Consider the following 12,337-nt stretch of genomic DNA (forward strand, 5'->3'; position numbering starts at 1 on the left):
CACTCTGCCTCCTACCCTGGCTCCACCGGCAGGCTGCTGTGATGAACGCTGATTGCTGCTGGCTGTTACTGCCGCTCAGCCGGCTGTTTTGGCACCACTGCCACACTTCTTGGGCTGAATGTATTTTCTGCAGGGGAAAATTTTGTTTTGCTCCAGACATGAATTCTGTGCGTGTGCAGTGGCACAGAATTCCCCCAGGAGTAATGATGTTAAGGTATGTGAATGAAGGTTGTCTTAACTGTTGATTTCCTTGATTTTTAGTGATTATCGTGGTGGAATTAGCACTTGAGCAAATATAACCCTTATGTTAACAAAGTTTTTGTTTGGGTGAATTAGATTACACTTTTGCAGTCTCAAGGGCCCTCAGTTTTTGGAGTGAAGCCTGCGTAGAAACCAGGCTGCACCATTATAACACAGACTATCTTATGTTGAGTGTAGTACCTTACTCCACAAGTGATTCCACTGATCGAAGTTTCACTGTCTTGCCCTCAGGAAATATGCTCTGTAAATTGGGCTGACTGACAGTATACTTCCACTTTGTCCCTCTTGTTGTTACTGTGTGTGTGTATGTGTGTGTGTGTGTGTGTGTGTGTGTAAAGATCTGATCAGACGTGTGTCCTAAGTGGATTTTTTTTCTGTCCTTTATTTTGTTCCAGGACTTATTTTTTAAATACACATGGAATAACTTTTTGCACTTCCAAGTGGAACTGTGCATAGCAGCTATTCTCTCGCACTCAGTGCACGAAGGGAAATCAGCAACAAATGATCTGGAAAATAAAGAGGAGGTGCTGAATGGGAATGTGACCACAGAGGACTTGAAGACTCCCGACCACAGTCCAGAGAATATTATGGTGACACATGTAAGTCTAGTCGTGTCACTTGAGAGGTTTAGATGGATGGATTCAGCACGGGTCTTGGTTAACAAGAGAGTAACCTGACAAACTGCTCAAGAAGAGAGGGTAATGCTTATCAAGGTGTCTAGACATTGCTTTGGTCTTCTAGTTCTGGATGGAAATGTACTTGCCTTTGTACAGATGATTTATTCTTTCAACTACACCTCTACCCTGATATAACGCGACCTGATATAACACGAATTCGGATATAACGCGGTAAAGCAGTGCTCCGGGGGGGGTGGGGCTGCGCACTCCGGTGGATCAAAGCAAGTTCGATATAACGTGGTTTCACCTATAACGCGGTAAGATTTTTTGGCTCCTGAGGACAGCGTTATATCGAGGTAGAGGTGTATAGAGGAAAAATATCACCCCTCTTCATGAGTTTAGAGATCACTTTTCCTTTTAGTAAAGATGCATAGACATTTTGAACCAAAAAATCCCCAAAACCAATCGTTATGATTACAGATTCCCGACTCTTTCTGTGCCTGTGCTTCTAGTGCTGAGAATATTCTGTGCTGTTGTCTTAAAACCATGATAGCTCTCTTAAAATAATATTATGAGTAAAGTGAAGAATCTTACAGGAATCACTGTCTCTCCCCTCCTCTAAGAGAAGGGAAGCTCTATGACATAGAGGAAGATTGAACCACTTAAGGAAAACTTGAGAGGATTGCTGGACCTTTTTAGTGTTCTTGTGCAGTTTGTTCTGTCAAGATGAATCCATTTAAAATTTGTCTTAAAGTAATTTTAAGTGATAGAAAGTGTAAGGAGATTAATGAAAGTGATCCCCGATCTAATATAGGCCACAGGATTTCCTTTAGCCCGTGTCTGAAACGTTCTCGCTATCTCTCCCTCTCTAGCTGTTCCAGAAGTGCTGCCTGTTGCAAAGGATATTGGATGCCTGGGAAGTCAATGACAAAATACAGTAAGGGCGTTTTTGGTTGTATGGAGGGCCCAATTTGAGGGCTGCAAATTTTGACTATTGTGTTGAATATTCTTTCAATTATTTGGACAATAGAGAAGTTTGCTAATGTGCTATAAAATCAGAATGCAGATTGTTCAGATGTTAAAAATCAAATACATACCAGGTAAACACATACATAGACCCTCGTGGACAGGTAAGAACCTCACAGTGCTCCAGTAGACATGCAACGCACACTTCATTCTTGGTTTCCCAAAGAACATCACATAGCACATCAGCTTGCTTTTTTTAAAAAAAAATAACCTATGTACTGTTCCCCCCACTTTTGGGAGAAGAATGTCTGGGAAACCCTATTTGAGATTAGATTCCTCCTGTAATTTTCTAACACTGGAAGCCATTCAGGGAATGTGGTGATTGGTATGAAATACGACTCTAAAAATAAAGAAAATAGACTGATGTGAAAGAAAATTATCTGGGCTTCCGTTTCCTTGCTTGCCTAAACATTTTGCTGCTATTTATAGCACTTTACAGCTTCAATGTGCTGTAGAGGCAATTTGCTAATTTCTCTTGACAATCCTCCTGCATGGTAAATAATGCACTGACAACCATAATTGTCTCTGTCGATATTACTTGAATTTTGTTTTATAGATTTAAATGATTGGGGGTGATGAAACTTTCTCAGTGTCTCACAGCTAATACAAGGTAGAACAGATTGTTTAGCCTAAGTAGTTAACACACATTTCAAAGTGAAGTGGCCCATTAACACCTCTTCCTTTCCTCCTTATGACTTGTCTCTCTCACCAACAGAAGCTTGTCCAATAAAAAATATTACCTCACCCACCTTGCCTCTCTGTCATCTCTGTTTGGGCTTTGACGTCTGTCACTCATTGAGATTCAGGAGACACTTGTGGACCTCTTGATTTAGCTCATAATTAATGCTCGAATTTTTAGGCACAACTTCATGTTGTTAAAAGGAACATCCTGACTAGGGGGTTTGTATAAAGCCTGTCACCTTATTATCTAATACTGAATTTTACAGTAACATCCTGAGCAAAACGGGAGTCCTGCGGCTGGTGTTATGCAGGTCAATCTGGACGATCAAGGTGGTCCCCTCTGGCCCTAAAATCAATCAGTCTATGAAAACTCCAAAGCATTTATGGGGAATTGACATTAGAACAGCAAACCATCGCAAAATTAACTTTTGATATATTCCAGTTACTCCAAAATATAAAGTGAAAAGTTTTACGTGTCACTGAAGTACTGTATGCTTTTATCATCAACATCTCCTCCAGGAGCTCAGATAAAAGAGGTGGTTTTCTTTTTACAGTATTTTGTCTAGAGTTCAGTAGTGGGTGACATGGAGACTTCTTTTACATTGTGTTTCTATGATGTTTTTAATGTGCTTCGGTTTGGACCAGCCTCCACAATATTCAGCAGGGCTGCCTGTGTCAGCCTTGCACACAGTTAGAGCTGCACAAATAATATTTGACTCAAACCTGAATATTTGATGAGATATTCTGTAATGTGACTGAAGGGTTGAAATGAATAATTAGGTTACTTGTTCGAGTTCTAGCCATTCTTTTGATTGTCAGCACCTGCCAGTTTGAAAGCAGATCTTCTATATTAGCTGAGTAGTTCTGGTCTGAGCTGTGTAAGTGCCACCTGCTGACCTGCCAGCAATGCTAATCTATTTTGATTCCTGAGTCACTTCTGTCCTTTTCTGCATAGTGTGGATAGGAGGATTGGCTCAGCCATTTCACTCACTGATTGATTTTGAGATTGACACTTTCCTTGGATAGCATTGGAGCAACGAAAATACAGGGGCAATGTGACTTTATTATTTGACGTAATTTTGATTTTTTTTTAAATTCTTTTTAAGAGGGAAATATGTCATCATAGATTAGGATCTCTTTTGTTCTCTCTTACCTTCAACTACAATCCCAATGGTTTTTAAATACAGCAATGATTCGAATCTTTCTCTGTTGCTGTGTCTTTGTTTCAGGGAAGTGATGATTAACAAATGATCTAGTTCTGTGCTAGTATCTCAGAGCTGCTTTTATAGATGACTGGTGTACCCGGTGCAATGGGAGTTCTCTCTTCCCTTCTCACTATCTGCGTGAGACAATATGAACTGGTTCCTCTGTTGTGAGACAGCACATCTCCTTCAGCCTGTTCTGTGTTGATGCAGCATCTTTACATCTGCCACACTGGTAGTAATTACTGTTTACACACGTTAAATTCTGGCAGCAGCAGGTGACTCTTAAGAATTTGTTGATGAGTGTTTTGTTGAACTGGTACTGACTGTTGCTGTTTTCAGGGCAGAAGGTGGAATGAGGCGAGGGAATATGGGCCACCTTACCCGAATAGCCAATGCTGTGGTACAGAATATGGAGAAGGGCCCCATGCAGACCCAGATCAGTGAATTCATTAAAGGTACATGGTCCTAGTCCCTGTTCCATCACGTGTTTTTCTGATTGAATAGCTCTTTCTGAAACACTTTATTTTGCCTTGTTTTACATGCTGGTAAGAGTCCATTTTACAGTTTAAAAAAAAAAAGATTTCTGGCTGAATGTTTATATTTGATTCTTATGGAGGCTTTTGGCCACATTCTGCTCTCTCTTACATGCACACTGCGACATCGAAGTCTGTGGGATTGTATCTGCATAACCATGTGCAGAGTTTGACTCGTTTTGTCCTACAGAATGCCTTGTTCAACAGGAGGTTGTACATTTTTGCAGTACCTTAGATTTACAGGGGAGAACGGGTCCCTGTCCCTGGAAGCTGACAGTCTAGTTTAGACATAACATATCAAGAAATGACAATAAATAAAGTGTGGGTGTTGGGGCTTAAGAGGTGTTGTGGGGAGAATGTCTAGGAGAAGATAAGGATACCCAATTAAGTATGTTAATTGAAAACACATTGGTGCAGATGGGAGGAATCTTTCACCTTTCTTGGCTTCTTACATGCTTGTCAAACACTAATGTTAGCAACTTGAGAAGTTGCATTGGGCAAGAATTTGTAAGCGTTGTCTTCTAGTTTGCTTGGCCATTTAGGGGCTACATTGGCTGAGGAATTTTCCTTATTTCTATTCTCTTTAGCTTTCTAACCCGGTTCATTGCATGGGAGAATAGCATGTTAAACACTGAGCAACGCCCAGAACTGAGGTGGTACATTATAATGCATGGGCAGAACTAGTAGTTACAGTACATAGTATCCAAGGAATATGAAATGGCATGAGTTAACTTTCCTTTGGAGGTCCTTAGGGAATCTCTCCATGCTCTGATATCCATCTCAGCCAATGCCCTCTCAGCTCTTAAATGACACCTCAGATGTACCCCTCTTCCTCAGATGTGTGTATTGCCAGTCTTGGCCCCATATCTTTGTTTTGTCTTCTGTTTGCTTTGTTGGATTCTCCATTGACTTTCAGTGTTTTGGATCATAGGAATGTTTTTAATCTTTTTAAATATCACCATGTTTTTGTTGTACAAGTGCTGAGGGATTAAAAACATGTTATATAAAATATTGCATCAGGTATTGAGATGCATATACCCCAGAACACTGTTCCTTACTCGTCTGGGGATCTGAACATTGTGTAATACATGGGAGAGAGTGAGACTGATGTGTTCCATTGACTGGCACTGGTTCTTTGTTCCTTGAGCTGTGAGGTAACTATGGTGGTGACCCATTTGTTACAGAGCTACCTGAGGATTGCAGAGGGAGGTGGGAGAGCTTTGTAGAAGAGACGCTGAGAGAGACAAACCGGAAGAATACAGTGGATTTGGTAAGGACAGTGCTAAACGCTTCTGCATATTTCAGATGGGCCTGCCGCTTTCTGGCACCTGTTTTATTTGAAAATTACCGGTTTTGTACGACCTTTTCTGTGATATTTTTCCTTGATCCTACACAGCGGGTATACAGGGGCCGGAGCAGGAAGTTATAGTTAACCTCTCCTCTCTAGTGCTGAATGTGAGGGATTTCTCTCTGACCTAGTGGCAATACTGCTGTAGCTTGGCAACCTCTCTGATGTCTATTGTGTCTCATGATGTTGCTCTCTGAAGGAAAATAATTCCTACTAGATCGCGTTGGTCTCTGGCTGTCATGGATTTTTAATAGGGCAAGATTATACTGTGACCTCTCTTGGCTTTCCCTGACATTCATTTTGATCTTTGTTTCAGGTGAGCACCCACCATCTGCATTCTTCCAGTGAGGACGAGGACATCGAGAGCGCTTTCCCCAATGAACTCTCCCTCCAACAGGTGACAGACTCTGTGCTTCGTACTGTTGCCAAGAAGCACACTACATCTGGCTTCATCTTTAATCCTTCTCACTATGGCGCAGCTTCCTAAGTTCTTACCAGGGTCTAATGCTGCTTGTGTGTCTGTCTAATCCATTAACAGTCGAGATGGTTTTATAGGAAAGGAAGGACAGTTTGCCCAGTATTTGAACCTTCTCACCCTAAAGCTTTTGTGCCTGTTGGTAAAATATCACTCACTCACTGCAGCAGAGGATAGAGCTGACCATTGGTGAAGACTGCTCCCCTGCTGGAGGTGCCCATGGGGAAGCCAGACATTTTGTTAGAAAGAGGTAGTGTGACCCATTAGATTGAGTGCTGGATTCTCTTCCCAGCTCTCCAGACGCTCTGCGGTAGGATCTCTCTGTGCCTTAGGTTCCTCAACTTTAAAATGGGGATATAGTGATACATATCTCTTTCATAAAGCTCATTGAGATCTATGGGTTACAATGGTATTATTTATAAAGGAAAGGGAAGGCAATTATATAGGGATTCTCTTATAAAATGAGAAAGCCAAATGAAGGGGTGAATTTTGCTTTCTTGTGTCTGGAGGCAAATGTTCAAAATTTCCTAATGGTTACTGGTAGAGCCAGGTTGGACAGCAGCAGGGCTGGATTAACCCATCATTGGGCCCCAGGCAGACATACACTACGGGCCCCTACCTATGCTGTTGGAGGTGTGGCCGGGCCTAATTTGAATGAGCACAGTTGTGACCTGGTGCACGAGGTCACAGCACCACTCAGGTTTGGCCTGCCTGTGCTTCCATCATAGTGAGCAGGGCCCTGAGTAGTGGCAGGATGAGCAGCTGGTCCTGGCAGATCTGTAGTATGGCAACCCTGACCACAGTGAGTGTACTGCATGGCGGGCCCGCTCCCCCTCCAATGAATTTTGGCCCTAGGTGCCTAGTTTGCCTGTGTATAAATCTGGCCCTCGTCATCAGGAGCACTCTGTGAGGGCTGCTGAAGGGTGTATTTGCATAGTGATTGTTAGGTGAGAGTAGAATGGGAGGAGAAGTGTCTCTAGACTCGTGGGGAAAGTAGAGGCGGAGTTTAGGAAAGGGCAGGGCAGATTAGATCCAGCAAAGACATTTTAGGTACTTCAGTTTTAGCTAGTCATATAAAACCAGGTGTGGGGATTGAAGGGACACCCTTAACCTGAAATCTAGTGAGGTTCAAAAAATGAGTTTCAGGTTACTTACCCTTTCACCTGAGTCCCCCAGCCAACTTCTGTGGTTTTGCAAAAACACTTTTCTTTTCACCCCAGTGTTTTTCTTTCCCTAGTTGCTATGTTAAAGCCCCCCATAAAAACAAGGGAAATTAACTGACTTCTCTCTACAAGGGAAATGGGAATTTCCCCCTTGCACTGGTGGGATGGCAGTGCTAACAGGAGGACTTCAATATACTGAGGGTCAGAAAAACAGGTGTTTGCTGGCTACTGCAGCAAAGTCCTAACAAACAATAGTGGTGGAGATGCCTAGCCTGGAAAATTGAACTATTATAATTATATAGTTAAGTTTATTATAGTAGTGCCTAAGGGCCATCCAAGAATGGGGCCCCATTGTGCTAGGCGGCAAACAAACTCAGAGGAGTAGACCATGGGTGGGATAGGCTTGATTAGCAGCATCTTCTTGTAATGTTTATTTTAAACTCCTTGAATTGCTTTATAACCAGTCTCTGGCTGCATCCCTCAGGCATTCTCAGAGTACCAAATCCAACAGATGACAGCCAACTTTGTGGATCAGTTTGGCTTCAATGACGAAGAGTTTGCAGACCAGGATGACAATATCAAGTGAGTTCATTTTTCCAGTTTTGTCATGTCTACAGTTGAAGATTGGCAGTCAGATGAAGTCCCCGAGGAAATCTTCATCTTCCTCATGTAGAAGGAAGCATGCAAGTGATAAGGCAATTCCAAAAACCATTAAGAAGGGAGAGGTGGATGGATTTCGTGTTACAGAATCTTAGGGTACGTCTGCACTGCCCCCCCAGTCCCCCCCCTCCCCAATATCCAACCCTCGGCGGTGAATCTCGGAACCCGGGCTTGTGCTCACAGCTTCAATCTACAAGGCTAAAAGTAGCGGCATAGACGTTCTCGCTTGGGCTCTGAAGTGGCGGGGGTCTCAGAGCCCAGCCTGAAGGTCTACATGGCAATTTTATAGCCCTGCAAGGCCAAGTCTGCTGACACAGGCCAGCCGCAGGTGTTTTATTGCAATGTAAACAAACCCCCACAGCATGAGTTCACTGCAAATCAATAGAGCTTGAACCCTGGGTCCTGACTTAAGTCAGGCTTGGACTCTCCACCCCATGGCGTCCTGCGACCCAGGGTCTGAGCCCTCAGTTTGTGTGAGTTGTTGTAGCTAGAAGGATGGGGCGGATAGGCTATGCCTGAGTTCAACCCCGGGGCTTACACTGCACTGTAGACATACCCTAAGTGATAATGACTGTGCAGCTGTTACGTAAGAGATGCTAATCTCATTAAAAACACCTCCTCATCCCCATCTCCCGAGATTATCACCACCCTTATATGTTTCTGTCATTAAAAATAAAGTATAACATCTTATAACTGTATTTCATATAGCATTAAAAAGTTAGAGGTCTCCTTCCATTTTGTGAGACTTAATTTCAAATAGAAAAATGCTAGAGGCTGATGGACTTAGTGACCTGGTGATCAGTAAGGGGCAGAAAGGGGCAGTTTTTAGCCTGGAAAGCTCTGTGGTAGTAAAATGACTCTTTGAATCTTTTGCAGCTCCCGTTGAATTTGAGTTATTGGGAAGTTCATTGTTTGTTCTCTTCATGGCAGAACTTAAGTCACTACCAGGTCCTGAGTAAAATAACTGTTTTCAAATTGCTATTTCATGTTGTATGCCAGCTTCAGATGAGTTTGTACCATCTTTAGAGTCACCCTCAAGAAAGTACCAACCAGTATGTCCTGAAAGCTGTCAGTACTATCTAGCTCTGAAGGTCTCAGGATTCTCAAAGTTCTAGGGTCTCCACTAGAATGATATTTAAATAAATGGAAGCTACTTTTCAGTGTGAAGGGAGGATCTTAGATATTCTCTAGCCTTTTTCTTGAGCATTGTGGTCATAAGGGCCATTAATAGGGCCAACAAGTTCCAATCCAGCATGCAATTGACTGATTATGGGGTAATTGTTTTTCCCATTTTGTAATAAAATAGGAATTAAATCAATTATTGGGGGAAAAGCAGCATAAGTTCTATCAGGAGTCATGTAGAGACAGTTAATGTAAAACTGGAGCTGAACGAGAATTGTAGCTGGAACATACTGTCCATTCCCATGAGGATGAATAGGAAGGGAGAGAGAAGAAAACAAAGGCTCTTCCAGTGTAGGATATTTGTTGGTGAAACCTGTGAAAGAAGTAACTTAAGATATAATTAAAAATGACCCTTTTTTTAGTAGGATGGTCATTTGAATATTTTTTAATATTTTACAACAGATGCACTAACTTAATAGCTTTAATTGATAACATTTGAGACATAAATAACACTGCCCAGATTTAAGCATGTGTAGATGTGGCATAAAATCCCCCTCCTCAATCCCCTCAGGTTATTCCAATGAACTGCACTCTTGCCCTGTGGAACCCTTTCCCGTTCTAGTAATGGTCTCTCTTAATCTAATTGCCAGTGTGAGCTATTTGATGATTTTTGTGATTTGCATCATTATCCACTAGGCACTTTGAGTAGCTACATAAGTGATCAGTAAGGACGGAACATGATTATATGAGAAGCTCCTAGAGGTTTGTGATCAGCTGGAATTGGCCTTATCTTTGGGAGCTTTGTCTCTGACTCAGTTGAAGGAACTGACAGACATTTGCAGGCAGCATTTATACTTTGCAGGAGTTGGCACGTGACAGCCAGTCGGGGCTTGGTTTATTCTCTGTCTCGCTACATTGCTCTATACAGTCAAAATACCTTATGAGCTAGGATAGTCCCACTGGTCTCATGCTAAGGAGCTGAACAACATCTAGGGGTATTTATCCTACAAGTGATATCTGCAGAGAACAAGGTTATGTTATTTTTTCCCCTCAAGGACTAGAGTAAAGAAATCATTGGGTTGGAATAATACAGCAATGAGTGTGCAGAGAACAGCAGAGAAGTTGGGTTGCAAAATGTCTTTATATGTTTAGCTGTCTTTGTCCCTGTTGCTCCAAGCCCTTATGCAGATTTCTCTTTGCAGTGCACCTTTTGACAGGATTGCAGAGATAAACTTCAACATAGATGCGGATGATGACAGTGTAAGTGGGGTTTCTGGATATTTATTGAACAAGACTGACTCCAGCAGGTCAGTCCATGGTTGAATCAGATGCAGCCATTTGCATCTTGGAGAAAAGGGGTGCTGAATTTTATTTATGTAGTAAAGAAAAAGATGTCCCAATGCCTATCTCCAAGCAAGGGAATCAGGACACTGAAATCACTTTACTATATAATTCTCTTACTCTTTCAGTCTGCTGTTGCATCGTCTAGCTCTAAGACTCCATTACAGGAGCTGGATGGTGTGATTCTGTCTTTGCTAGCAAATGCCCTATGAGCCTGCTGTTGCCCGTTGTCTCTCCCTGCCACCCTTTCTGACTGTTGAATAGGATTAGAAGTTGGTGAATAAAAATATTAGAACATTGGTTCCTTGCAGATCTGAGTATTGCCACCCCATCCTTTGTCTCTCCACCATACTGTACTGAGTCAGCACCCGTTGTGGGAGCTGGATAATGGTGCAAGTGAAGAGTCCCCTACACCTGTTTCCTGACAAAACCTGTTCCGTTCAGAACTGAGGGCATTTGATTTCCTTAGTCTTAAAACTGCTTCTTTTAAAAACTTCCCTTACACTGCTCAGTGAAAAATTAGTTACTTCTTCCCTTTTCTCTCTTCACTCCTGCGGCAAAATTTCTGAGATGCAAAAATTCATTGTGTTTTGCTTGAAACTGCAAACTAAAACCTGCAGCCCCAGATAGCATTTAATATGCTTAGCTGTGTTTTCCTAACTAGAGAGGGGGTTTTTTGGTATTGAAATTTCACTACAGCTCTTGGTTATGATAGTACATCATCTCATAACTGACACATACTTAGAACCTTTTATCCAAAGATCCCCAAAGCACTCAACGAACTTGGCAAACTGATCACAAATTGTGTATGTTCAGAAATATGCGACTTCACCAGCCACTGAAATGCAGCCACTGCTGGGATGGAAAGTGCTATGTGTTGGACAGAGCAAGAGTTCAGGAATAGCACACCAGTTAGCATTACAGGGTGCTTTAAGTAGGAAGAATGTAATTACTCAGTTGAAATTTAGCCTGAAAGCTGAAATTATGCTGTGGGAAGTTCATTTGTCTATGTGGAGTGGACTATATCCATGCCATCATCTCTTTATTCTCAGAATTCCAAACTGGAAAATTTGTGAGTGAATGATTTACTGTATGTACTTGATCATAAGCCAGTTCGTTTATAAGCCGACTCTTCCCCCCCGCCGCCCCCCCCCAAGATGGATAAGTAAAAATGGAAATTTTTTATGACCCGTTCATAAGCCGACCCTATAATTCAGGGGTCGGCAAACTTTGGCTCCCGGGCCATCGGGATAAGCTGCTGGTGGGCTGAGATGGTTTGTTTACCTTGAGCGTCCGCAGGCACGGAGGTACACCTAAGTAAACAGTGTCCCGGCACACCTGCTTACCCTGACGGGCTGGGACAGCAACTGGTGGGGAAATTTTTTGGGGGAGAGAAACTGGGGGTCAGGAGAGTAACCCCTGTGACCACCCCCCACATGACCCCACCCCTAGCCCAGAACCCCCACACTCTCCCCTTCCCATCCCATCCCTTCCCACCTTATCTGGGGAGGGCCAGGGGAGGATGTCTCTGGCCTGGCTGGAGCTGCTCTGGCAGGCTGGGCAGCGCGGCCGCAACCTGTTCTGGTAGGCCAGACCGGGTGGTGCGGCCACAGCATGTTCCAGCGGGCTGGGCTGGGCGGTGGGGTCGCAGTGTGCTCCGGCGGGCCGGGCGGCGCGGCCACAGCCTGCTCTGGGGGGGGGGCTGAGTGGCACGGCTGCAGCCTGCCAGCTCTGGAGCTGCAGCTGCTTTGGAGGCTGGGGGGAGAGCATCGTGGCCAGAAGGGGTGTGACTCTGGCCCCGCCTCTTCCCTTCTGGCTCTGCTGGCTGTGCTGCCTCTCCTTACCCCCTCTGTTGGGGGGAGGGGCTGTGTCCCACCTCTCCCTCTCTATACCCGTTCATAAGCC

General features: G+C 43.5%; 1 protein-coding gene across 3 annotated transcripts in view; it reads left to right on the forward strand.

The window, feature by feature from the left end:
• PPP6R2 (protein phosphatase 6 regulatory subunit 2) overlaps positions 1–12,337 on the forward strand; it is a 111,109-nt gene that overhangs the window by 57,607 nt on the left and 41,165 nt on the right. For all 3 annotated transcript variants that reach the window (XM_026656382.2, XM_026656383.2, XM_026656384.2), the window contains exons 10-16: positions 657–860; positions 1,751–1,815; positions 4,130–4,245; positions 5,508–5,593; positions 5,988–6,068; positions 7,794–7,891; positions 10,294–10,351. In XM_026656382.2, the coding sequence (XP_026512167.1) occupies positions 657–860; positions 1,751–1,815; positions 4,130–4,245; positions 5,508–5,593; positions 5,988–6,068; positions 7,794–7,891; positions 10,294–10,351 (708 nt within the window). The remainder of the gene's footprint in view (positions 1–656; positions 861–1,750; positions 1,816–4,129; positions 4,246–5,507; positions 5,594–5,987; positions 6,069–7,793; positions 7,892–10,293; positions 10,352–12,337) is intronic.

Source organism: Terrapene carolina, unplaced genomic scaffold, assembly GCF_002925995.2.
Source record: "Terrapene carolina triunguis isolate 2854851 unplaced genomic scaffold, T_m_triunguis-2.0 Scaffold230, whole genome shotgun sequence".
In the NCBI taxonomy this organism is placed as follows: Eukaryota; Metazoa; Chordata; order Testudines; family Emydidae; genus Terrapene; species Terrapene triunguis.